We start from the raw sequence: 26,455 nt of genomic DNA, 5'->3' as shown, positions 1-26,455 counted from the left end.
GGCACCCCCACTGACCAGCTTAGCCCTCCAAGGCTCAGGGCAAGTGTACCCGGCTGCCTTTCCCCTCTGCACAGGCCTGCTGGCCAGTGTGAAGCTGCTAACATTCTTTAAAAAATTTACAAGCAAGAATACACACCACAAAGCTTTTATTTTAATGTAAGAGCGAGCAAGGGACAACCTCCCACTCCAGCAATCAGAAATATGAAATATGGATTTCCCCCTTGTTTTTCAACAAATCAAAATTTAAAGGGACCAGCAAAGGTGTGGGTGGGAGGAGTGTCACAAAGGTACCTGCATGTAATCAGGCAGGCTTAATCAACCATGCTGCAAATAAGATATTTCATGTTGGGGTCCATGGTATGGATGCAAATATATAACATTATTTTTAAGACTCAGGGTTTATGTTTACAGGCACTTACTGAAGGGAACATATATGGACTTACAAATTTTGATGCACAGTACCATGCTCTAGGATCAGTGTTTCCTAATCCTGGGTGTCTAGCTGTTTTTGGACTGCAACTCCCATCATTGCTAGCTAGCAGACCAGTGGTCAGAGATGATGGGAATTGTAGTTCGAAAGGAGCTGGCAACTCAAGTTTGGGAAACACTGCTCTAGATAATCTTTTTAAAAAATAAATCGTAACATTTATACACTGCATGATTGTGTGGGGGTGCCTTTAGAAAGGTCACATATGTTTTAATGAGTGTTGCATTTAGGTGAGAACACACACATTTTATATTAAAGAAAACCGTATCTTTATTGTAAACAAGGTATAAAGTACATTATAAGAAATATTGTGCAAAAATTTTTAAGTAGTCACAAAATAGATATTACACCATTCTCCAATAGTTCACTTTTCTTCAGTATGGTACAATATAAAGCAGAAAAATGCTTGGATAATTCTGGCATTTGGGGCTGGTGTCTTTACTCTTTCCATTTCCTACACAACCCCCATTTTACTGAATTTAATCAATTTTAAACTATACCTTCAATATATAAAAGCAACTTATATACTTCTATCATAAACTATCCTCCAGAGTAACTTTTCAGAAAGTAGCATACCATACAACCTTTGTCCTTCCTTCTGAATACAAGCTGTGTAGTTTACTCTTTAAGGATTATATTTTAAACAAAGTGCACTGTATCAAGGTTTTGAAAAATTCAGTGGTATAGAACTGTATAGGTATACAGGAAACAATACACAACTTAAAAGCAGAAATATTCAAAGATGCTGGTACAGCTAATGGTACTAATCATGTTGTTTTCTAAGGGTATAGTAAAAATACTATTGGACTTGCTTGTAGTAATAATTGAATAGATCAACTGGAACCATACGGCATCTCTCACTTAACAGTTGTTTGGAACAGCTATAGTTTATATGCTAAGATATGGAGGTACACTAGTGGAATTCCATCATCTTTCATAATTGGGCCTCAGAGAATAAACCAAAAGGAAATTACAGCACTCTGCTATAAAAAGGTCATCCCTGATTCCATAAACTGGTACTTCTTATGTATTTTGTTTACAACACCTCTTCAGAGCACCTGCATAACTCTGGCTTAAACCTAGCTGATGCATTGAGCAGCTGAATAGTTTTCCACATGTTTAAAGCCACATTCTTGTGCTGGCATTGACACTTCCACTTCTCCAAGTACAAAGGAAATCTCCAGCCCTTCTGGTCACTGCTGCTCTCAGAAGTACAGCCAGCCATTGCCTCTCCGTCTGTTCTTGCACCATCAAAGGATGACAGTGCAGAACCACAGACATTTTGCAAGCTGTTTTGTGTCACCATGAACCGCCAACCACAGTGACAGTAGTTAGTTAACAGTATTGTCAGTTGGTGTTATTTCACTGTGCAAGATCAGAAGCAGGAGGTACAATAATATCATTTAATTTGCTCACTTCCATCTGCCAGTTTGGTAACTTCTTGGCTGACAAGTGGCGACGTGCATGCTTTGTTAAGTGGTCACTCCTCATGAATCGGCGATTACACATTGGACAGGCAAATTTTTTCTCTCCTGTGTGTGTTCTGCGATGGCGAGACAGTTCATCAGAACGTGCAAATCTCCTATCACAGCCCTTCCAACTACAGCTGAATGGCTTCTCTCCTAAAATACAAAAAGGTAGAAACAGAGCATTTATTTACCAACAGAATATACAGTTTTTGTTGCACCCATTTTCAAGAAACAGAACAAGACATATTCTAAGAAAAATCCTCATCTGCGCTGTCAACACAGACCAGACAAAACCTTATAGAATCACTGTCTTTGTAATTCCACAACCTGTACAGCCATTTTTCAAAAAGCATACGGTACTTCAAATTAAGCTTTCAGACTTCCAATCACAAACCTAGAGGAATCCCTAGACCATCAACATTATTATCCAAAGTACATGGGCAGACAACTACTATTGAAGATGAGCATTCAAACCATCAAATAAAGCATTAGTTTTATATTGCAGTAAGGTTAAATTTACACAAATAATCTGAGGTCTCAAAACCTACCTTCATGAAAGTGTGATTATGCAAAATATTGGATTTGGAAATTGCCAGGCTCCAAAATATTACTGAAATGTTTGGGCATGATTGCATTTGTGCATAATTACATAATACCTCTCTTTTACTATATTTAGCTTTACTGTACCACTATTAGATTCACTAGCCATTCTAAAATAGCAAAACAGTGACAGTATGAAACATATGCTTAGACCTCAGCAGTGAGATAAAAATGCAATAGCCTTTGCTAAGATTGCAGTCCTATACATATATATCAGGGAGAAATAGCCCACTAAACTCAATATGCATAGAACTGCACTATTAGTGAAAAATTCCTATGCAAGTGAAATAATGTTGAGGAAAACTTTGGGTTTCCCGTTATGTTTTCCACAATACAAAACTCAGTGAAAGAGAAACCTCAGTATTACATGAATGACATGCAGACACACACAAACAAAACAATTTCCAACTTTTCAAGCAAAATTTACCTGTGTGTGTTCTAACATGTGCTTTCAAATGGGAACTCTTGAAATATGTTTTTCCACATCCTGGATAGCTGCACACATGGCTTCTTATTCTTAAAGAGTCAATGGATGGAGTGATTTTTGTTGAAGCAGGAGCAAAACCTGGAGCAGGAGCGATAGGTGAGAGCCTGGTGCCATTGGGACTGATCACAGGTGCTTTTGGATTCTGAACAACAGTCTGTGGAACAACAAACATAACAGCTCCTTTGGGAACTTGGGCTCCCATGAACACCATAGGCTGACAAAGGTTTGGTGACAACTGACTGCAGGGAGTGTTGGGTACTACTGCTGTCACAACAGAGTTGTTAGCAGACAGCGGAACCATCTGGCAAACCAATGGCACAGGAGGGACTCCCCCTGCTTGCACAGGAGATGTGGGAACTACCAGGGAAGAGCGTTGTGCTGAACCAGGCACAGGCAGAGGACTACTGAGTGTGGTCTGCATGAAAGGCACTGGACTGACTGCTAACACTGAATGTTTTTCTTCTTTCACATCGGGCTGCTTATCTTCAGACACTGCAGCAGCCAGTGGCACGCTTTCACAAGATGGATTTTGTTTCGGTTTTGCATTGCCTTCTTGCCTTTCTTCCCTTGTGTAATCATCCCGACACCTCAAAATGCTGTCTGTTCTTGCTGGACAGGTTCTGTGACTGCAAAGCTGAGCATCGGCTGTATGGCGAATGACACTTGTAGCCTGTGCTTTCAGCATTCTTGATTCTGAAACTTTTTCAGTCTTCTTAAAAGCTGTTGGAGCGCCCTGCTCAGAAGTGTCAACAAGTGACTTGCTCTTTACAGTAGGTGGCGCTGGTGCAATGGGATGGACTGCCTGAGCCATTTCAAGGTCAGAAGGGCTGTAGGGCGGAGTCAAGCACTGGAAGAATAAAAACATGGTGCAATTAGCTCTCTATGCAGCACAACTAATTAGCATGATCTATGAACTTCAGGCTGCAATTCTACACATGCTTACTTCAGAGCAAGTGCCAATAAATGGAGTAAATTTCCTTCTGAAAGAGCATGCATAGGACTTAGTTGTAAATAAGAAATTTATAATAATTGAATAAAGCTTACAAAGGCTGATATTTGAAAGTCAGCAGCAGGTAGCAGGTTGTCCTCAATTTCTTCAGATGTATCTGATGCTGGTGTTATTGGTCTCAGTTCAACGTACTTCTTGAAGTCTGATTTCCAACTGCAGCTCATGGACATTAAAGCTTCTACTGCTTCAAAATCACTCCTAATGTGCCGCTTTTCAGTTATCACCTCCATTCCTTCCTGCTATGAAAAAGAGAGGGTGCTTTTCAGTATCAAACAGCAAATATAAGCTTATATGTTCATCAAATATTTAAAAAACCAGATTATATGTAGTAACGCCAGTGTTTTTAAGAGCCTCTCCTTTTTCCTACACCCCTCCTTTGAATGGATTATTTATTCCTAGGTTGGATACCATGAAAACTGTAACCAGCCAAGTGTAATGAAATCTTATTGACCTCAATGAAACTCAGTCCACAAAACAATTAAGCTTATAGTTAAACCAATGTATCTCATTCGATCAAAACAGTTTATGTCAAAGTACTTCGGTCCAATTGGATTCAGATCAGTCTGCAAGGTTATGTAGAAACACTTAAAATGTTTCCCAGATCATTCTATAGACACCTATGTGATGTCCTATGCCATTTTCCCAGAATTGTAGTTGGAAGGGACCACTAGCACAATCTAGTTCCAACCTCCTGCACCCAACATGGGGCATGAACCCATGACCCTAAGATTAAGAGTCTTATGCTCCAGCAACCAAGCTATCTCAAGTGTTAAAACAAGTTTCAAAAACTGAGTCTTCCCATCAGGGAACTGAACCTTGGGTCTCCTGCGTGACAGGCAGGGATACTTACTACTACACTCTTATTTCATTATTTTTAAGGTGTACCTTTGCTATTCCAAAGCACAATCCTATACAAGCATGCTCGGAAAGTCATTTGTCACTGGAGTTTGGTGGCACATACCCCCAGGCAAACATGCACTGACTTCAGCCTTCAAGGTTCCTTTATTGCTACTATTGTGTTTTAGACAAGCTAGGGACACAGCCTTGTGTTTTTAAGTACTTGCTTTGTGCTAATTCATTCCATTACTAACACAACAAGGGAGCTGTGCTTCTCTCAAAAACGTGTGGCCTACACATGGGAATTAAAACCAAGTCCTGTTTCTGTAGGGCTTCAGCTTGGCTATCCTGAGGTGCTCCAAGTTGTGGCTTAGGGATTCCTGTGAACAACTTGCACCCCCCCCAAAAAAAACCCACCCCTCAAATTCCTTGCTCGTTTCCTGCGTGCGGAAAACGCACTTATCAGTCGCGCCCAGCCAGAGGTCTGAAGGATGCGTTTTGAATTTATGTGCAGCACTTTTTACTCGCTTTTATTAGAGCCCCGTGCATAAGATCTCTTTCCCATGAAGTTGGCTAACCCGCCAATGCCTGCCTTCGGCTGCAACCCCTCCACTATAAGTCACGCCCTGAAGCGCGCGCTGCAAGGCCGCCATACAGGCGCGGAGGCCCGAGCACCGAAAGGGAATGGCTACATCCGCCGCCGCCGTTCGGCGACTACACGGCCTAAGGAAGGCGGGGGCAGGGAGATCCTCGCCGGCAGCCGGATCTTGGAGCCGAGCCACGTTCACCTCAGAGAGCCTCCGCCGGTGACTCACGCGCCCCGCCCGCCCATTCCAAACAGCACGCACTCGCTTCCTGAAGGACCGCCCTGCCCGCCGCCTATTGGCCGCCAACGTCGGGCGCCGCGGGAGACGATTGGCCGGCGGCTACCCCCCCCACCCGAGAGAGAGTGTAGGCTCAGTGGGCGGGGACATGTGAACAAAGCGTGATCAGCGGCTGCTGCTCGGCGCTCGGGGAACGAGGACTGGGAATTGCCGCTCGGCGACCTTTCCCCTACTTCCTTGCCGCGCGTTCTAGAATGCGAGAGACAGGGAAGGGAGGGGCGGCTCGAGCTCTCGCAGGCCCCGCCCACTCTCCCCCTCCCACGCCTGGAGGCGAAAGGAGCAGAGGCGAGCATCTGTGCGTGCCGGAAGAGATCTCGCCTGCTGCTGCTGCTGCTGGGAAAAGCTGATGATGCTCGTCCCCTTGCATCTCCCGCGCGGGGGCGAGCCTTGAACTCAGCGCCCCAACCCTTCCACCCCACCGGTCCTTGAGGCTTCTGTAAACGCACATTTATTTCTGGGAGGCTCCCTTACCCCCCCCCGTTTCCTGCGCGTGGGTTTGGGCAGGCCTGGCCCGCTCCCCCAAAGGCACCAGCAGCCGGGCGAATGTTTGCTTCCTCCTCCTGCAACCTGATGGGCGTCAGGAAGCCGCGCACACACAGAAAAGCCAAGCCCTCGAGGCTGCAGGGCTAGCCTTGCGCGGCGCCCCCGAATCCAACGCGCTCTGCTGGGGACAGAAAGCGGCTTCCGCCTGCAAATTGGGGGGGGGGGGGAGAGAAGTTCCCGCCCAGGCTCGTCTGGAGGAGGCGGAAGGAAAGGGGCGAATGCACACCGCCAAGCGGGAGCCTCGCCCGGAGGAATGTGGGGCGAGCGGTTGGCGCCCTTATTTTATTCTGGAAGGCCCGCCTCGCCCGCTCAGGGAATGCGGCTCGCCCTCGCCCGGCCTCTTCCCGCTTTCTTCCAGTCATACCATGACCCACCCCGGGGCCGGACTCCCCCCTCAGCGCCGCCGCCACCCACCCACCCAAGTCCTGGCGCCCCCCAAACCGCTTCACCGAGCCCCCCCCCGTCACCCACACATTGGGTCTCACTCACGCCCTGTTCGTTTGTTTGCTGCTTCCCTTCCTCGCATTGGGGCTCTCTAAGCGAGCTGCCTGCCGCCACATGCCGCCTCTTCATTTCCCGACCTCCCTCACCTCTCTTTCCACACGCGGGGTTGCTTTCTACCAGCTTCTTTTCCGATCTCTTATTTCCCGGGTAATTCCAAAATAGTTGTTCTTCCTCAGCAGCCTATAAGCCTCTTTCAATCTCTCCCCTCCCCTCCCCCCTCCCGCTTTTTCCTTTTCACTCAAATCGCTTTTAAGAGTTGCCTTTCATAGAGTTGGAAGGGACCCAAGGGTCATCTAGTCCAACCCCCTGCTGCAATACAGGATTCTCACCATAGACTCAGGCCACATACCAAAAGGTTCCCCCTCGAAGAGGGCCGCACCAGATGCTCCCCTATAGCCATACTCCCCTCCAGGCAGTTTCCAAGAGCTTCGCCCCCCCCCCCCCAAAGCTCCTTTCAAACTCAAATATATATAATCCAATTGTGTTGCGTAGCAACATTTATGCACTGCACCCCAGTCCTTACACCTCGCTGCACACACCCGTTTATCAACCAAATATTCGTTTTCACAACACACACCCCCTTGCAAAAAAAAAAGGTTCCACTAAGCCCCATTTCCTTCCTCCCCAACAAGGTCTTTCGCTTCTTAAAAGCCTCTGACCGAGACACACCTCAAGCTGGCTGGATCTCTCTCTCTGCGTTGCCCTTTTGAACAAATACGCCTTTTCCATCTCGTAACAGAAATCGCATCTTTCCCTTCTCCGCCAAAAGCACTTTTTCCCCAGCTGAAAGCTTGGTCCCCGCCCCCCAATCCACTCCACCGCTCCAACTGACTCTTGCAATGGACGGATAGATCTACTTACAGCAAGCTGGAAAGGAGACACTCCAAAATTCAGCATGACCCCCGATGGAAGGCGCCTCTCTCTCCCCCACCCCCGTCAGGCTGCAGCTCTGATGCTGAACCAGCGAGGCTGCAGCTGTTGACAAGTTCCCTCCCCGCCCCGGGCGTTCTCTGCCTGCCGCTGTCTTTATTTTCCTCTTTTTGTTCGCAGGCAGCTCCTCATTCAGGTGGCGGCTCCCCAGCGCAGCGCGAGCAAAGGCGGGCGCCAGGCGCGGCCAATCGCCTGCAAAGGTGTGTGAGGCCCTGGCCAATGGGCGGGCGGGGGCTGCGCGTGATCAGCGGCTGCCCAGCAGCGTGGAGACAAAGTCATCTCGGCGTGTACACAAACCCGGCAGCGTGTCCCGGCGCAGCCTTCGGGTAAGTCCCAGTTGCTGGCTGAGTCAGTGTCACGTCTCTTCCCGCCCCCGCCCCTCCTCCCCTCCCCTTCTCCGGATCCCTGTGGGAGAGGCGAGGTGGGCTGCAGGGATCTTGTGCTTAGCAACTAAGACAGCTGGTGGTAAAAGTGGCATGCAAGAATTTCATTTTATTTTTTAACCCTCCCCATTCGGCTCCATCGTCTTATACAGATAAGATATGTATATAACAGGAAGTAACCATGAATGTGGGTGGTAATATTGTTCCACAGGGAACCAGTAGCTAGGCAACTGAGTGTAGCTTTTAAGCAGCATCAGAGACAACAGCATTTATTTCTTTGTTTTTAATCCTTTGGCACTTATCAAGCTCACTGTAGCCCATGAAAATTTATGCTACAATAAGCTAAGGTGACACAAAACTCCTGTTTTTCCTAAACTAACAAGAGTTTTGTGGCACTTTGAGTTACTGCAACATAAACTTTCATGGGCCACAATGAACTTGGTAATCTTTCAGTTGCCAGAGGAATTTCAGAAATAGACTGGAAAGAGAAGCTGCTGAATTGCAACTTATTACCAAACTTAAAACCATGGAGAGACCTGGTCTGAACAAAGACATTGGATTCTTATCTCATTATACATGACAAAGCAATTTTTCACCTTCTCACCCCTTGCTTTTTCCTGTAAGACCTATTGCAGTCGTTAAGAGTCGTCAACAGGCTCATCACAGCTATCTGCCAATCACCCATTCCCACCACCCTTCTGAGTAATACCCCTCCCCACCTTCTCACTATATAGAAGGGTCTGGAAACTTCTGTTTCAGTGTATCTGAAGAAGTGTGCATGCACACGAAAGCTCATACCAAGAACTAACTTAGTTGGTCTTTAAGGTGCTACTGGAAGGAATTTTTTTGTTTCAGTTGCCAGACAACTCTTCTTTTGTTGCCTGTCTAGAACCTGCTTAGGACTGGGCACTGTTTACTATTCACCTATTTGAGGAAGAGTGTGATAATTTGTTTAAGAAGCTTGGCAATTAAGACTTCAGAGAATTTTAAGACCTGAAATTTTCTGGTAAGGCTTGGGAGTCAGGGAACCAAATTCTGTTCTTTTATTTGTTTGTGAAATTTATATACCAGCTTTTCCTTCAAGAAGCTCAAGGTGACATATATCCCCTTTCCATTTTATCCTCACAACAACCCTGTGAGGTAGGTTAGGCTGAGAGATTGTAACTAGTTCAAGGCTACCCATTGAACTTCATATCTGAGTGGGGATTTGAACCCTGTTCTCCCAGGTCATTGTCTGACATTCTAACCATTCCACCACACTGGCTTTCTTCCTGTATCAGAAGGAATAGGGAAAACATCAACATTAGGCATTGCATGAAAGGCCTGTCTCTGCTGAGGTGGGGATGGCTGTACAGTTGCAAGGTGAGCGAGCCATAAATAGTACTATCAGTAGCAATGAAGGTATAATACAGCTAACAGCAGTAGCAGACGACTTCGCTCCTGAGCTTAGCCTACCTAATTCCCTTTCTTAGCCTCTGTGTGGAAATTCTGTTGTGCAGCTCCTGGCTGAGCCAAGTTGTTCTGGAAAAAATCTTAGCTGACTATCCATGTCAGTTTTTATGGACATCACAGCCACCCACTTCATGCTGCTCTGAATATCTAACATGTTTTGCCATATTCTGTGGAAAAAGTTGTAGCAGCCTGTTTAATCTCAGGTATTCCTGTCCTTCTTTCTGTTCTTTGTTTGCTGTAATACATAGAATCCAAAACAGAGTTCAGTTTTTGTTTATGCTGGCTTCAGAAGAGTTCAGATTGCAGTGTTAACCCTAAATTATTACTGTTTACATTTGTTTCTCTTTGATCTTAATATCTCTGAACAAACATATCAGTGCTTTCTATCATTCTGGTCTACGTGCCTTGTTCTTGCCTGTAGTTTTCAATGCAGAATTAGGTGCCCCCAACTTCTGACACACGTAAATGAAGAGATGCAAAGTGTTGTTTTTGAAGTAGGTTAAGTGATACTTCCTTCTGAGTAAACACAGCTAGGATTGTGCCACAAGTCCTGTCCATATGTTACACATATGACTACGGTGTGAGTGTCTTAAATCCCTATTAATTGCCACTACCATTGCTCATAATAAGGATTCATTCCTGTTCGGCTATTAGTGTGGTATTAAGTAAGATGTTGCTGTTTTGTCTGGATAAGAAATGTTCTTGGATTCCACGGTGGAAAATGTGTGGCTCTTTTATCTGTCCTATGATTGTACAGTGGTACCTCAGGTTACATACGCTTCAGGTTACAGACTTCGCTAACCCAGAAATAGTACCTCGGGTTAAGAACTTTGCTTCAGGATGAGAACAGAAATCGTGCTCCGGTGGCGCTGCAGCAGCAGGAGGCCCCATTAGCTAAAGTGGTGCTTCAGGTTAAGAACAGTTTCAGGTTAAGTACGGACCTCCGGAATGAATTAAATACTTAACCCGAGATACCACTGTACTTAGGTGGATTCATTTTTCTGCTAATGTATTTCTTTTTGTTTCTATTTATTATCATTCAAAGATCACAGGGTTGTTTACAACATACATATACAAAATGAGAGCACACAATACATAACAAAAAAACCAAAAAGAAACCAATAACCCCCTTCCACAAACACATCTGAAACACCATGGATTATAATCATTACATCAGGAGAAACACTGGACTCAGCTTCATTTTACTTCTGCAAAATGGAAATGAGTCATGGCTTCCTTTCAAGTATGCTGGTGAGCAGGAGGACTGTACATGCTTTTTATACTGAGAGTATATGAACTACAAGCTGCATATGCACTTATTTTGGCATTCTGATATGAAACAAGAAAGAAAGAAAAGTAAGCCCCTAAGAGGAGAAGCGATGAAGGGTGTGATAGCTGTGTGGTAGCGTGTCAATTGCAGTGCAAGTGTGCTGCTCCTGTGATCACGCCTTGTCATCTAGTATGAATATGTATGTGAATCCACAGCTTTGGCTGAATAGGACACAGTGTGAGTTGACATGATACTTCTAAGTTCAGATCAAACTAGTAGTTAATGTCTTTCCAATCAGGAAAAGAGCCAGCACAATGAATGTTAAATTTGGTTGTGGGCAATGTTTGTTAGAATCCTGTCTCAGCCCAGGACTCATTGGCTGCTGTGGTACCATCCTTCCCTTAGTTGTGAATCTGGCTTGTCCTCGGCCACCCAGAGAGCCTTTGCCAGAGTAAGAATTTTAACTAATACATCTCGCATCTGATTAACACTTTTGTTTGTGCTGGCTCTTTCTTGGTTGCCTGACAGCTGCACTAGGGCCCCTTATAAACACACGTCTGTTTTTGAATGGGCTTGGTCCTCACCACTGCATTACAGTGCCCCCATATTTGGTGAGATGAGACCTAAACTGCTTTCTTAATAGCTTATTATTATTATTATTATTATTAGCTATTAAGAAAGCAGAATTTATTGCTTTCGGTTACTTATGATCACTTTAATTATTGTCAAAACAAAAAAAATTCCTTCCAGTAGCACCTTAAAGACCAACTAAGTTAGTTCTTGGTATGAGCTTTCATGTGCATGCACACTTCTTCAGAAAGGAATTTTTTTTGTTTTGACTATGGCAGACCAACACGGCTACCTATCTGTAACTTTAATTATTGTGGATATATTTGACTTCCATATTTTCTCAGGAAGCCACAAGTTCGCCTTCAAGGTCGCATTCCATCGATGTAGCAATGCTGAATTGCCATGGAATTGTCAAGATAATATACCAAGGACACTTGGAATGTGCTGGGCCAGCTGGGTGAACATAAACAGATCTATGCATTGTGATAACTGCAGCTCCTGAGTCAGAGGCAGAGCAGCAAAAGTGGATGGAGAAACCATAAAAGTGCAGAGGCCCTTGACCCTTTCTGCTTAAAGGCATATAGAAGGGAAGACTGCTGTCTGGGGGGGGGGGAGTCAGAGACTGGGGGAATTGCATGAGGTGAGTATTGCACCATCCCTAGGACCCTTTGGTGAGAACAGAAAGCTGGGGAAGTAGGTGAAATCCTGGTGAGAGTGGAGCTTTGAGAGAGGAGGATAGGGATAGGGGGACACATTGAATATCTGGTCTGCTGTTAACTTACATTGCTCTTTGTGAGATAAAATAAGCTGCTTGTGAGGAGGCTGCTATTGTTTGCATTTGTACTTTATTAATATTTCTGCACTGTGGCGAATTTTGTCATGCTAGACCCACTGTAAATGGACTTCCCTGTATTTTGCACTGAGACCCTCAAGGACATAATATGTGTCTGTGTGGATATGTGTGGATAATATGTGGAGACGGGAGGGAGCTCTGAGCTGATGTAATTAACAGGGTGATGGGCAGAGGGAGGTGCAGCCGTGCTGTTTAAAGAACAGGGTTAACAGAAAACTGGAAACCATAACCCACTCTGAACCATCCCTCAATCAACAAATATTCGGTAGCCATGCCAACCTTCCCTCCTACCATGTGGTGCCGCTGGTGAACACATCAGGCCATAATAAAGCAACATTCACAGTATGATTGCAAGTGAAAGGATTGACTGTGGACTGGGTTGTAGTGGGTAGGAGAGGTTATACCGTATTTTTCGCTCTGTAAGACGCACCAGACCACAAGACGCACCTAGTTTTTGGAGGAGGAAAACAAGAAAAATAATATTCTGAATCTCAGAAGCCAGAACAGCAAGAGGGATCGCTGTGCAGTGAAAGCAGCAATCCCTCTTGCTGTTCTGGCTTCTGGGATAGCTGCGCAGCCTGCATTCGCTCCATAAGACGCACACACATTTCCCCTTACTTTTTAGGAGGGGAAAAAGTGAGTCTTATAGAGCAAAAAATACGGTAGTAATTGCGATTTATCCTTCCAGGTTCCCATGTGTGTTGATTGATCAGAGTTTCAAAATCCCAACCTTAGCAATAAAAGCATAGGAATTAGACGACACAGCCTTGTTTTGAGCAAGTCCACCTATGAAGCAAGGTGTCCCCCTTTCTTATTCTGCTTAATAAAGAATTAAGCAACAACCTGCGAAGTAAGTTTAAAAATAGGATTTACTTACTTTATATCCATGCGTTGGTTCACAGCAACAGTAGCAGTAAGAACCATGCAGGCAAGATACTTATATTTACAGTATAACAAGCTCCAGGCATGTGCCTTAAGCTGGAGAAAGTGGCAGCATGTCTGCATCCAACACTGGTCAGAGCAAGGGAGAGGAGAGGGGAACCTGGCAATTTGGGGCACAGGGTCATTGAGGTGCTAGAAACACTCTGCTTTATCTCTCCATTCCATATGAATTAGGAGAGGCTGTGCAGGTGTTGTTGCGGTGCTTAGAGGCAGTGATGGACCAAATGGGACCAATAAACTGAATCTGTTCAAGACACAGGTGCTGAAGGTATTATTATTATTACTATTACTTATTAAATTTCTATAACCCCTTCATCCAAGGATCACAGGACAGTTTACAATATAAAAACACAAAAATATATAACATAGTAACAGACAAAACCAATACCCCTACCCCCCAGTTGAAAAGGCCATAGATTGTTTAATTAACCAAAGGCCTGTGAGAAGAGGAATGATTTGGCCCGGTGCCTAAATATATGTAATGAAGGCAGCAGGTGAGGCCCATTCTCCTGTTGGCACCCACTAGACTCTGATGGAGGGGGCACAGGAAGATGGGGCCCCACAGATGATGATCGCAGCTGTAGGTGATTCTCAAGTCCTGGAATTTGGTAGATGGCTTGCTCTGGATGGGTTTGCACTTCCCAAAAAGAACAATAAGGGTTTTCCTCAATTCAAGGCTGTCAGTTGAGATGCAGGTTGCCTCTGCAACTGTTAACTGGATCGTGAGAGCCTGGCCTCAGTAATCCACTAGTAACCTCTCGATTTGATTACTGCAATGCATTCTACATGGGGTATGCTTGTTAAGGACATTCTGGAAGCTGCAGCTAGTGAAAAACACAGCCACCGTGCCATTAGGTGTCATGAGACACCGATCCTCAGGAGGAAAGGGTTAAATCTCCCCCCCCCCACCTGTGATTTCAGTTATTATCAACCACCACCACCCAGTGGGGGAAGTAAGTACAGTGGGCAGTATCCAGTCAAGGAGTTAAACATTAGTGCAACAACTTTTAGCTATCCAGTGTAATTTCCCCACCTTCTCTTCTTCCTACCCACACTCTTGGCCCCTCCATTAAATCTGTTCCTTAAGGTTGGGGGGAAATCGGCCCATGTTGCAAATGTGACTTCTTCTGGGTCTAGATAGCAGACCCCTTCCAGAAACCAGCAACTCACATGCACAGTTCCAGTTCAGTGTTGATATGCCACACTCTAGGAGTTGTTACTTGGTGCATCCTGTCTATTTTGTATGTTTTATACTTTGCTAATCCTTTCTGGTAAGACATTCCTCTTTTGGGTTTTGGTTCTGGATCAAACAGCACTTAGCAAAGTGTCTCTTGCTTGTTTTGTAGCAAAACAATTATTGCTATACCATTGTTGTTGTTTCTTTTCTGTGATTTCTCTAGCTAGGGTCCTTCATTGAGCAGCATTTAAAAACATTGCATGGAGACTGTTACTGTTCACTGCCAAGTTTAATGTTGACTACTGAACAAATGATACCACCAGCTTCTTAAATTATGAATGGCCGACTGGCTGTTGACAAAGCAATTTTATCTTGCTCCCAGAAGCCCAATCAAATTTTAATTAAGGCATGGTAAAAAATAGTTCCACATAAGAAAACTGTTCTCAAAATTGTATGTGTGTGAGAGAGATCCTAGACTTCAGTGTTTATTCAGATTGAAACACAGAATAATTATAAACGACTTGGATGAAGGAATTGAGGGGATGCTTATCAAATTTGCATATGACATCAAACTGGGAGGGGCAGCCAATGCTGAAAAATAAATAAATCAGGATTCAAGATGACCTTAACAAATTGGAGAACTAACAGAATGAATTTCAGCAGGGACAATTGTAAGGTTCTGCACTTGGGCAGGAATAACTGGCTGCACAAATATAAGATGCGGGACACCTGGATTGCCAGTAGTACATGTGGAAAGGATTTAGGAGTCTTCATAGACCACAAGCTTAACATGAGTCAACAGTGTGATGCAGCAGCAAAAAAAGGGGTAATACTATTCTAAGCTGCATCAGCAAAAGTATAGTGTCCCGATCAAGGGAAGTAATAGAGCCACTCTATTCTGCCTTGGTCAGACCATACCTGGAATACTGTGTCTGGTTCTGGGCACCACAATTTAAGAAGGATATTGACAAGCTGGAACATATGCAGAGGAGAGCACAAAGATGAAAAAAGGTCTGGAAACCAAGCTTTATGAGGAACGGTCTAGAAAGTTGGGTGTGTTTAGCCTGGAAAAGACGAGACACAGAAGAAATATGATAGCTATTTTCAAATATCTAAAGGACTGTTACATGATGCAAGCTTGTTTTCTCCTGCTCTGGAGGCTAAGACCCAAACCAATGGCTTCAAGTTACAAGAAAGGAGATTCCGACTAAACATTAGAAAGGACTTTCTGACAGTAAGAGCTGTTTGATGGTGGAATGAACTCCCTCAGGAGCAGTGGAGTATCCTTCCTGGGAGGGTTTTAAGCAGAGGTTGGGTGGGCATCTGTCTTAGCTAAGATTCCTGCATTGCCGGGGTTGGACTAGATGACCCTTGGAGTCCCTTCTAACTCTACAGTTCTATTATTCTATGGTTCTGTTGTCTACCTGCTAAGCAAATACATCTGCTTCACAGATAAATGTGCACTCAGTAGGCTTTGCCAAGATTCGCACGTGCACGGAAGCAGGGACTGATGCAAAACAAGAGAAAGTAGATAGAAATATTTGTACAGGGTTATGTGGTGAGAAGCCAGGAGTTCTGTTTACAACCCGCCTGTTTAATCTCCAGTTTAGCCTGTTCCCTAACAAAAAAGAATTAAGGCTGATGGTGACTTGTCTGAGATAGTTAATGAATCCATGATGGATCTGGGGCAGAACCAAGGCTAAAATTCATGACTTTATGGACCATGTTGATGTTGTTCCAGAGTCATGTCTTAATATTGATTGCCAGCATGCATAAGCCAAATCAGATGCCCTTTTAGTTAGCCTGCATGTTTCCTGTTGTTCAAAGAGTGCAATTTATCAAACATGGCATACTTGATGTTTTTAGTGTTTTTTCTGGCATCGTCAACTGAACCCCCAGCAAATGCCTAAGCAGTGAGTTTCTCCACTAGCCGTTCAGCGCCAGGCTAGCATTTTGTTCTTTAAAATTAAGGTACTGTACTTACAATATTTTGGTAGTTTAGAGGAAGCTGCTCTGAGGTAAGCACAACATGTCATGTTTGTGCAACATTCAAAACCCTTTGTGTCATATCCCAAGTCTGGATCTGAAACCCTGCTTTGGTTTGCCCATAAGGGGAGGGAGTAGGACTGTTACATAAGATAAGCTGCTAACATCAGCTTCCCTGGTACTTGGTGAGGAGAGAAGGCATGTGAAGAATGAGACCTACATAAATAGAGCATATATGTATGAGTAGCAGTGGACTTTTGCTTTACATACCAGCTAAGTGTGACTCAAAAGTTGTATACAGTATGCACTGCTTCTAATTATTATAACCCCAGCTCTTAAATCTTGTACCAGGCATAGGCAAACTCGGCCCTCCAGATGTTTGTTAGGACTACAAATCCCATCATCCCTGACCACTGGTCCTGTTAGCTAGGGATGATGGGAGTTGTAGTCCCAAAACATCTGGAGGGCCGAGTTTGCCTATGCCTGTCAAGTTTCTAACTAGAAAGCATACTTACAGTACAATTGAATCATGTTTACCCAGAAGTAAGTTCCACAGGCTTTATTCCCTGGTAAATGTGTTAGCAGCCATAATCCTAAACTTTGTTTTCTTTTTATACTGTGTTTACTCTTGCAGACAAAAAAAAAAGCAGTGTTCTGGACTTAATGTTTCAGGTATTTCTCACAGATTAGCTACACACCCAGCTGCGCTTGTTCTCCTCCTGCCTTAATTTAGTGATGTGATGCATGCATGCTTTGTTTTTAAGCAGAAGCAATTAAGAACTGACCTTTAACTCTAAATAAAACCTTGGAGTCTGTTGCAGAACAATTTGCACCAGAATGACACAGTCTGGGTACTTCTTGTCATGCTACAGAGTGTTACTAGGGAGAAAGCACATAGTTTACATGCTTTCCAAACAGGTTCTGGGTACATCAGAGTTTGTTTTTACTTCGTTTTTCTTTCTCTCCTGCCTTAGATCCTCTTCTCTTTTCCTTCAGTATATTGCTCCCCCCTCCCCTTTCCACATATCATGATGATGTCCTTTGGTCATGTGTTAAAGTCAAGGTCCATGAGAATTTTATGAGGTTGATGCAGATAGTTTCCAAGTGAAAAGAGGACTGCAGTCATTTATCTGGCCAGTTAAAGCTACGGCTATCAAACTTGGAAGGTGGCCCTGTGTACACAATCAACTTTATCTGCAATGTGATATGGATTACGAGATGAAGAAGAAATATGGTAGGGAACTAGAAAAATTGCACCGGGTACCCCACCATTGGTTGATGGTGTGAAGACCAAAACTTTTGGTGGGGAAGGAAAGCAGAGGTGAAAAGAGAAATGCCGCTCCCATCCTCAATACAGTGGTACCTCGGGTAAAGTACTTAATTTGTTCTGGAGGTCTGTTCTTAACCTGAAACTGTTCTTAACCTGAAGCACCACTTTAGCTAATGAGGCCTCCCGCTGCCGCCACCAGAGCATGATTTCTGTTCTCATCCTGAAGCAAAGTTCTTAACCCGAGGTACTATTTCTTGGTTAGCGGAGTCTGTAACCTGAAGCGTATGTAACCTGAAGCGTATATAACCCGAGGTACCACTGTATGTTGAAATTGCAGTGGCAGACTTCCTTCTTTTAAATGGCACTTCCTTCTTTTAAAATGGCACTCCGAGTTGCAACAAAGATAGAAGCATTTGTGTGAGCTGTCGCTGAATGAACAGAAATGTGAACACGCTCAAGTAATCCAGGAGTTAGAAGGATGGAGGGAGAACAATGAGGGGGAACATCCAAGTGAGAGAAGGACAAGGCTAAAATAATTCTAGCAAGTACACTGAAACTAGCTTTGAAATTATTGGTAATTGTTACTTGCCTGCCCATAACTATTTGCTATCTCTTCCATATTTCCCTTCTTCTCAAACTCTGAGTCTGTTGTCCTCAAGCTTCTTATTTTATACAGTGTTTAATTGCCACTAGTGTATTGAGACTTGTCTTAATATGTGCCTGTTAGTATCCTCTACCTGCACTTGTCGGATAGGTACAGTGTGTATTTTCTCATTGTGTATTCAGGTTAGTTCCTAAATACTGACGCAGCACTTGCTAGCTAGGAAAGCAGGCAAGGTGCCAGGGCTAGCCTGTGTCCCTGAATGCTCTAGCTCAAATTTCCATCACTGTGGATCTTGTGAAGGGCAAGTTCCTTCATAAAACTATGTACAGGTGTTTCTGCCTTTGGACCTTAGCACATTACTCTGCAGTTGTAGAAAGGTTTGCCTTGGAAACGTTTGTCTGAGTCATATTTGTGGAAACGTTGCAAGAAGAAACTGCATGATTTGAACATAAGCATCACAGATTTCTTTTTGTGCGATGGGTTGTTATCAAAGTGTCCTTCACACCCACACACCCGTCTTTGCTCACTTGAAAACCAGTAGCATGAATTCCCAAGTAAATATTTCCTTCCCCTTAATTCCTCTTCTCCCTTCCCAGTTGCTTGTGCTGTTCTTAAAGTCATGACCTGGGAGCGGCTAATTGGTCAGCTGGACTTGATTGAGGGTGGGGGAGATGAGTCTCTTGCCCCCTTTTTTTCTACTTCATTGCTGAGGAAAATGACTCCTGCTGAATTATTTTACAGTCTTTCTATAGGTTTTTTTTTGGGGGGGGGGGCTTTTCCAAACAACTTCCAGCCAGGAGCACTATGGACAACAAGTTTGAGTTCCTTTGTCCTTTTAGTAACTCAACTTAATAACACAATTTAATATGATGTATATAATTTTAATTTTATTCTATTAGTAGCTGCTTGTTTGGTCATATCACAGGGCTGGAAGGAGTCCTCAGGTTTTTATATAAATATTTTGGTTCCATAAAGTATTGTTTATTTATGACGAATTGACATATAAACTAAAGGTATCTTGGGTTACAGCTAAACCTATGGATCTTGTCTCCATTTGTCAGCCATTTGTTACTCATATGATAGGCCAATCACAGGGATGGCACGTCCCAATGAAATATGGCTTTATTGATTATTCCTAACATTTGTGTCATACGTTTTCTTTATGAGGCTGGTTTTTGTTGGAATATCTTATTCAATGTGTAGTCTCTTGGGAATGTTCTTTATAATGGATGTGAAACCTGGTTTGATTCGATTTTTTTGTACTGTTTTTCACGTTCTTTATTTATTTCATATTTCTTATAGCTATGCTTCCATGTGACAACCATCAGAGCAGATTTTCAGAGTTAAATGAATTACTTGGGTACACACAGTAGCTTTTTTTGCTGAAAATTGAAGCAGTGTGACTTGATCTGTCTTCAGTTTGGCAAGCTAAGTGAAATTTCTCAAAGGCTACACTGTGCTCAGATGAGTTATATAGGCACCAATTGGATATGCAGTCAATCCACATTAATTTTTAAAAGTTCGCAGTAAGGGGCAAATGCAGAAAAACCTTGAGAGGCCACTATTAGACAAGCTAATAAGCTAAGAATGAGAAGTGAAGGAAAAGAAGACCTGCTAATGAGATAATTTTAATGCAGCTTCTTCATACATTACTATTTCTAATGAGGAAATGAACCTGTGTGAGAGAAAAGCATGTATCTTGTTGCTTGTAAAGGGTGTCTTTTTTGTTTGAATGCATACCAACAGCTGAATATTATAAATACTCAGCTATTACAGTGGTACCTCAGGTTACATACGCTTCAGGTTACAGATTCTGCTAACCCAGAAATAGTACCTCGGGTTAAGAACTTTGCTTCAGGATGAGAACAGAAATCGTGCTCTGGTGGCGCGGCGGCAGCAGGAGGCCCCATTAGCTAAAGTGGTGCTTCAGGTTAAGAACAGTTTCAGCTTAAGAACGGACCTCCGGAACGAATTAAGTACTTAACCCGAGGTACCACTGTACTGTATTTGAAACAACTTTAGATATTTAGCTTGTTGCGACATGTGTCCCAACACACAAATTACTAAGTAGACCCACCAAAATTAAGGGATCTAACATGGTCATATTCATTCATTTCTATGAGTCTACTCTAAGTTAAACTTCATTGAATACCATGTCTTTAACTTTGCAAAAGTCTGTGTCTTGCAGACAGCGTTCAAAACTCTCATTGTTCTAGGTGCATTTTGTGACAATAGCTTAAGCATTAGCTTGAGTTCTGGGCACAGTACTGTGCCTACGATTTCAGATTAAATCTGCAGAGTGGAAGGAAAGGGGGAAAACATTTCTGCCTCCCCACTTCCAGCTATTCTCTGAAGACTGGAGAAGAGACCCTCTGAAGAATATTAGGGGTGTGGGCAGGGGAAGGACTAGACCATATGAAAAAGGAACATAATATTTTAGCTGCAGTTCATTCATTTTCAGCTTTGTATTCTTATTATTAAAAAAAGTGTGCCTAGACATTCCATTATTGCGCCCATAACCTAGGTTTAAGGTGCCATTTAGCTCCTCGCTTTCATATCTCAGTTTCTAACACTGGTTACAGAGCCTTGTTTATTTGACACCATTTTATCATAAAAGTGAATAGCAAGGTAAAATATGGTGTTGCGCAAAAAGCCTTGGACTGGGGTGACAGATGGAAGAACTCAGTCAAGGCAACACTGGCTACGTAAGCCCTAAGTTGTTTGTGCTGCACTTAAGATGTCAGTCACAAGATATTGTCTTTTTATTCTAGGGCGTCACAGTGTAAATGATTAACACAGGCCATAGCATGGTTGGCACCAAGATGACACACTACATTTCAAACTGGAAAACAATATTGTTCGCTTAGTAAGAAGGATCCCAGGAGGATTTATATTTTTTTAGCAGGGAAAGGATTTGACCCTTTGAGTTAAAGCTGTTGTTTATATGAGTCTCTTGCACCAGTAGTACCTCAAACTTATTTTGAACTTGGGACTTATTTTAAAATTCTTCTACTTTGTGGGCTCCCCATATCCACTACCTATAATAATTTGTTTCCAGGTATCTTTTCCCTCCTGGAGCAAACAGGGCAGGCTGAATGGTACCTGAATGGTACAGGAACAAAGGGTTAAACACCCTTCCCATCCTATCGCTGTTCTAAAGTAATTGGCAGCCCACATGCACCCCTCACTGCACCGCAGCGTGTTTTTTAAAAAATGTCTAGAGAGCTGGCATAGATCTCCTGTCCTGGAATAACCTGTAGTTTGGCCCAGAGTTTAGTGGTTGGCTCCAGCCTCTTCAAATCAAATAGACAAGCAAAATATGACCTCTAGTGGACACTTTGGGACTGAGATTAACGATGTGGCAAATCATGAGAAACTTGAAAGAACCAGGTTGAAAGAATCCACACTGATTGGATTTGTTTATTTTGTTTGTCTTTTAAACCCCACCTCCAGGCAACCTCAGGACATAGAAATGCTTATCTTTCAATGTTGTGGATCACATGTTATACGAGCAAATTGAAATCTATACAGTGGTACCTCTGGTTACGTACTTAATTCGTTCCGGAGGTCCATTCTTAACCTGAAACCGTACTTAACCCGAAGCACCACTTTAGCTAATGAGGCCTCCCGCTGCCGCTGTGCCGCCGGAGCATGATTTCTGTTCTCATCCTGAAGCAAAGTTCTTAACCCGAGGCACTATTTCTGGGTTAGTGGAGTCTGTAACCTGAAGCGAATGTAACCTGAAGTGTATGTAACCCGAGGTACCACTGTATATGTATTTCATTCTTTCCAATGTACCCAGGAAGGCTGTAGCTGCCTCTGGGATGTTTCAGATCCTTGCTTGAGATGTTGAATTAAGAAAAACATAAATTTTTAATCCTTTTCCTTTCAGAGAGGAAAAACTTGTGTAGTCAGCCAAAGCTCTTTTATTGCCATTGTTTTTGGTTGTGGAATAAAAGGGCACTGGGAATCTATAATACAGGAAAGTACCAAGTCAGACCATTGGTCTACTTAGCTCTGTATTTTTTAACTCCCTGGCAGCAGCTCTGATGAGTTTCAGACAGGAGTCTTGCCCTGCCCAACCTATTGATGTCTGTGATTGAGCTCAGGGTGCTTTGCATGTAACTACCAAGTTACAACTCTCCCACTAATATCTGGCACATATTTTCAATTTTGTTAATTTTTAGTACAGTCGTACCTTGGATCTCAAATGCCTTGGCTCCCAAACGATTGAAACCCAGAAATGAGTGTTCTGGTTTTTGAACGATTTCCGGAAGCCGAATGTCCAGCGTGGCTTCTGATTGGCTGCAGGAGCTTTCTGCAGCCAATCAGAAGCCACGCTTTGGTTCCCAAACATTTTGGAAGTCAACGGACTTCCGGAACGGATTCCGTTTGACTTCCAAGGTACGACTGTACATTAACTTGCAGGAAAAAAGACTACCTATATTTCTGTGCTATTTTGTGTCCAACACCAGATTTTGCAAATCTAGTACACAAAATGATTTTTTTCTTCAAGTAGAACTTAATCTTTCTTATGCTTACATTGTTTGAAGGTTGGACAGCACCTGATAAGAGTGAACATCCCAAAATACATATTTTCCTAGCAGATCCTAGTCTAGAGTCGAAAATGCCCAGAGATGAATCTAGAAACATAGCTAGCTTGCTTGGGACATTGAGAAAAGGCAGCCTTGGAACTGGTTAGACCTGCCACAGCTGACACTAAGAAATGGGGGGAGGTATCATCTCTCTGGTCAGAGAAATGAGATGGACAGTTGGCATGATCACTCCCGATCCTCTGCTCAGATGCTGAGGCCGAATCCTGGCACGATGGATGCTCTGTGAGTGCCTGGTTCCCATGTCTGAAAAATGGCTGGCTGCCTTCCCTGGAAAGTTGGGCTCCCACTGGAGGAACAGGTTTGCAGTCTGGGAATGTTTTCTGGATCCTACCTTGTCAGTGGAGATCCAAGTGGCCTTGGTGGCTTGGAACACCTTTTGTCAGCTGCAGCCATTCCTGGATTGGAACAGCTTGATCTCAGTACTCTGGGAATTGGTAGCTTCAAAACTGGATTACTGTAACACTCTCTTTCTGTTTGGTCCAGAAGCTAGAGTTATTGCAGAGTGCTGCGGTGTAATTGCTGACAGAAGTGAGACACTATCGGCATGCAACATCTCCACTCCCCCCCCCCCACAAGTGCCAAATAATGTTTGTTCCACACTTTAATTGTATTGTTTTGGCACTGCTAAAGTTTGGTTTCAGCAAGCCTACCTTGGCATATAATTTTGGACAAGCTGCATTAGCATGTGATTTTTAGTGAGCATAGTTGTTTTTATTTTATATATTTAAAAAAAAATATGTAGCTTGTTTTTAATGTTTGCTTTTATTGGTATTTTTTAACTGAGCCTTTGTCTTTTGTAAGGTTTTTAAGAGTTCCTTTGTTAGAGGAAGCAGTGCATAACTTTTCTTAAATAAAATTTAGTGCAGCAACTAAATCTTGGGGGGGGGGGGAATGTCCTACTGTAAAGCAACTGCATAGTCCCTGCCCTAAATGCAAACCATTCCCTCTCACCACCTCTACACTGAGGTCATGCAGAGAACTGAAGCAACACCCAGCTCTATCTCCTTTTCATCAAATCCAGATGAGACAGTGGATTTTCTGAATCAGTGTCGAGGCACAGTAATGAACTAGATGGGTACCAGTAAACTAAGACTTAAATCAGACAGTATTGAAGTTTGTTTCCCCAGCTGAGTGGTATTCAACCTGGAAATAGTGGGTTTGTTCATTTATAAAACTACTTTATATAAAAGTAGTTCATTTACATAAAGTGGTTATATGCTGTCATCTCATAAAATACCAGGATGTGTGTACAATATGTTGTATGAAGATGCTTACTGAATCTCTGCTGGAAGAGGATTCTGGTGGATAAAATAATAATTTCATAAAACTTTTGAGTCTGTGGCCTAGCTAAACTGGAAAGGCCCATGGCTACCTACCTTTTCCAGTACAAAACTAGTTGCATTTAGGTACTGTCTGTAGCAAATATTCATACTGAAAATAATAAATCCATGGTGGCCATTGTATGCATGAAAATAGCCGTGGCAATTGTGATCAATCCTGAATTGTTTTGTAGGTAGTTGAAATAGGATAGTAGAAGGCATTTAATGAATTGGAAAATTAGTCAAAGTCTTAAAATCGATTGTATGTAATCACATGATCTGAGGAGAGCTGATCTGGAGAGCTAAATGACTTTGCTTGGTTCAGAATGACATTAGGTTGCAACTGCCAAGATTACTGTGATCCTTTGATTTGTGAAATGAAATCACATGTATATTCTGGAGGTGTGTCAGGAACATTGCTTTGGATGTGGTTCTTTGCAGCCTCCTCATTTTTGAGGCTGTCCCTGTGCGCATTGGCATTTCAGTAAAGGCCAATCTTTTCAGTTGGAGCCTAAATCCTTTTCCTTTGGGTTTCAGGAAGGGATACTTCCAGTCTAGGAACCCCTTTAAATTTCTCTAACAGTTCCACAGCATGGAACTGGCGACACTAAATGTGAGACTTCTAGTTGATGCCAGTTGGGTTCTCTGTGATATGGAGAAAACTAACAACAGTCCTCTGGACGATCTCAGTGTTTGAAATTAAAGTGTCAGGCAAACCTTATGGTATCTTGGATCCAGGTTTTTCAGGGTGTAGTAGACACTTGGACCTGGCCTGGTAGCAGAGATGTGACATACTATTGGCTGCCTGCCCCCATCAGCAGTCTTAACTGCTGTGTTCTGCCCTAGCTGGAGCTTTTGGAGCAGCCCCACACAGAGTACATTGCAACAATCCAGTCTCAAGGTTACCAAAGCACTCCCTGGGATAGGGAAGCTGGGCACCTACTTTGAACGTCCTTTCTTCTTTAGGGTGAATGAAACAAATGGGTCACATACTCCAACTGTACAAGAAGCACCTGATAAGCTGTTGGTGGTATATCCTGCACTCTTGACAAAGCTAGAAACAAAGTTCACTGATGCAATAACTACAGCTAGAGGAAAGGAGCCTGGAAAACAAGAGGAGCCTCCAGCGCTACGGAGGAAACTCAGCACTTGCTAGAGGTATCTATCAGAGGCAACATTTGAAGCTGTCCATTTGTGCAGACCATTCATCAAAATAGGGGAACACTTGGAAGACTCGCTTACCCCAAACAAGAAAGAACATCCATGGTAAGTGCCCAGTGTTGACTTAGTTTGGGGCAGAGGCATCCTATAGTAGACTATGTCTAAGCTACTCAGAACCTAGAATGGGAATTTGGATAGTAATTTAGAAGACAGAGGGGCAGAGTGTGCCCGCCAATGGCCAACTCAGATGCACTGGAATCCATCTTAAAACGTTTAGTGAACGTCAAAGATGATTTTCATGCGGCTGCGCTGCAGATTTGAAGAAAAGTGTGAGTGGAAAATGTTAGGCTGCTAGAATGAGCAGCAATCACTTGTGGTTTTGGAAAACATTACACCTCATAGGCTTAGCACTCATAGTGCTTGAAGCTTTCTTCAGCACAAAGCTAGGTTGGGAAGAAACAACTCTTAAGGGTCCTGCAAATGTCTAGCTTATGCCACCTTTATGTAGAGTGTGAGAGTGTTTGGGGGCAAAAGGAAGAATCTGTTCTTGCATTTGGTGAAAAGCTAAATTCATTTTTGGAATGAATGGCAGACCCATGTGCATGACTCCTGTCTCTTTGTGGGACTGAGAACCTGCATGTTGTGTACAGTGGTACCTCAGGTTACGAACTTAATCCATTCCAGAGGTCCATTCTTAAACCAAAGTGTTCTTAAACCGAGGTGCACGCTTCCCCGCCGCTTCTGTTCGTCTTCCGGGGCAAAGTTCACTAACCGGAACACTTACTTCCGGTTTTGCGGAGTTCGTTGTCCGAAGCATTCGTTAACAGGGCTGTTCGTAGACTGAGGTACCACTGTACTTGGAAGGCTACCAGGGTTAGTAGGCTCACTGAATACCCTCTTGAACACTGAACAGGATGTGAAGACCTTAAAGACTGCTTGGAGGTTGAATGATAGAAACCTATGAAACTGAGGGTAGCATTTATCTTCCTTTGCTGCTGTTTGTCTGCTGCAATTCTGTCATGACAATAGTAATTAGCATGATTGGGCTCCTGTTGACGTAGTACCTTGGGTAACAGACTAGGCAGGTGATTTGTGGGGAATG

The 26,455-nt window shown here is 43.4% G+C and overlaps 1 protein-coding gene and 1 long non-coding RNA gene across 5 annotated transcripts in view; both read right to left on the bottom strand.

The window, feature by feature from the left end:
- The window catches only part of LOC309374213, an 87,846-nt gene that overhangs the window by 13,129 nt on the left and 48,262 nt on the right, over positions 1 to 26,455 (bottom strand). The gene's annotated exons all lie outside the window — the stretch shown is intronic.
- KLF10 (KLF transcription factor 10) lies at positions 733 to 7,847 on the bottom strand. Of its 3 annotated transcripts, none has more exons than XM_081919211.1 (4): positions 7,682 to 7,847; positions 4,088 to 4,291; positions 2,984 to 3,890; positions 733 to 2,109 (listed from the first exon to the last, which is right to left on the bottom strand). In XM_081919211.1, the coding sequence occupies exons 1-4, from the start codon at positions 7,715 to 7,717 to the stop codon at positions 1,850 to 1,852; spliced, it is 1,407 nt and encodes a 468-aa protein (XP_081775337.1). In that variant the 5' UTR covers positions 7,718 to 7,847; the 3' UTR covers positions 733 to 1,849. The 3 variants fall into 3 exon arrangements, with proteins under 3 accessions (XP_081775337.1, XP_081775338.1, XP_081775339.1); XM_081919212.1 differs by having other exon boundaries at positions 4,088 to 4,288; XM_081919213.1 differs by lacking the exon at positions 7,682 to 7,847 and adding an exon at positions 5,678 to 5,802.

Source organism: Podarcis melisellensis (assembly GCF_964234715.1).
Source record: "Podarcis melisellensis genome assembly, chromosome: 7".
NCBI classification, from domain to species: domain Eukaryota; kingdom Metazoa; phylum Chordata; class Lepidosauria; order Squamata; family Lacertidae; genus Podarcis; species Podarcis melisellensis.
The sequence above is the reverse complement of the archived record's forward strand: the minus strand, read 5'-3'. Positions and strand labels throughout refer to the sequence as shown.

What these genes read in the sequence shown, in the direction of transcription:
- KLF10 (XM_081919211.1), bottom strand. Translation starts at nt 7,717, where the DNA reads ATGCTGAATTTTGGAGTGTCTCCTTTCCAGCTTGCT. An exon ending in TGTCTCCTTTCCAGCTTGCT is followed by an intron (nt 4,292 to 7,681) that starts GTAAGTAGATCT and finishes TCTTTTTCATAG; the next exon opens with CAGGAAGGAATGGAGGTGAT. An exon ending in ACATGTTAGAACACACACAG is followed by an intron (nt 2,110 to 2,983) that starts GTAAATTTTGCT and finishes TTTGTATTTTAG; the next exon opens with GAGAGAAGCCATTCAGCTGT.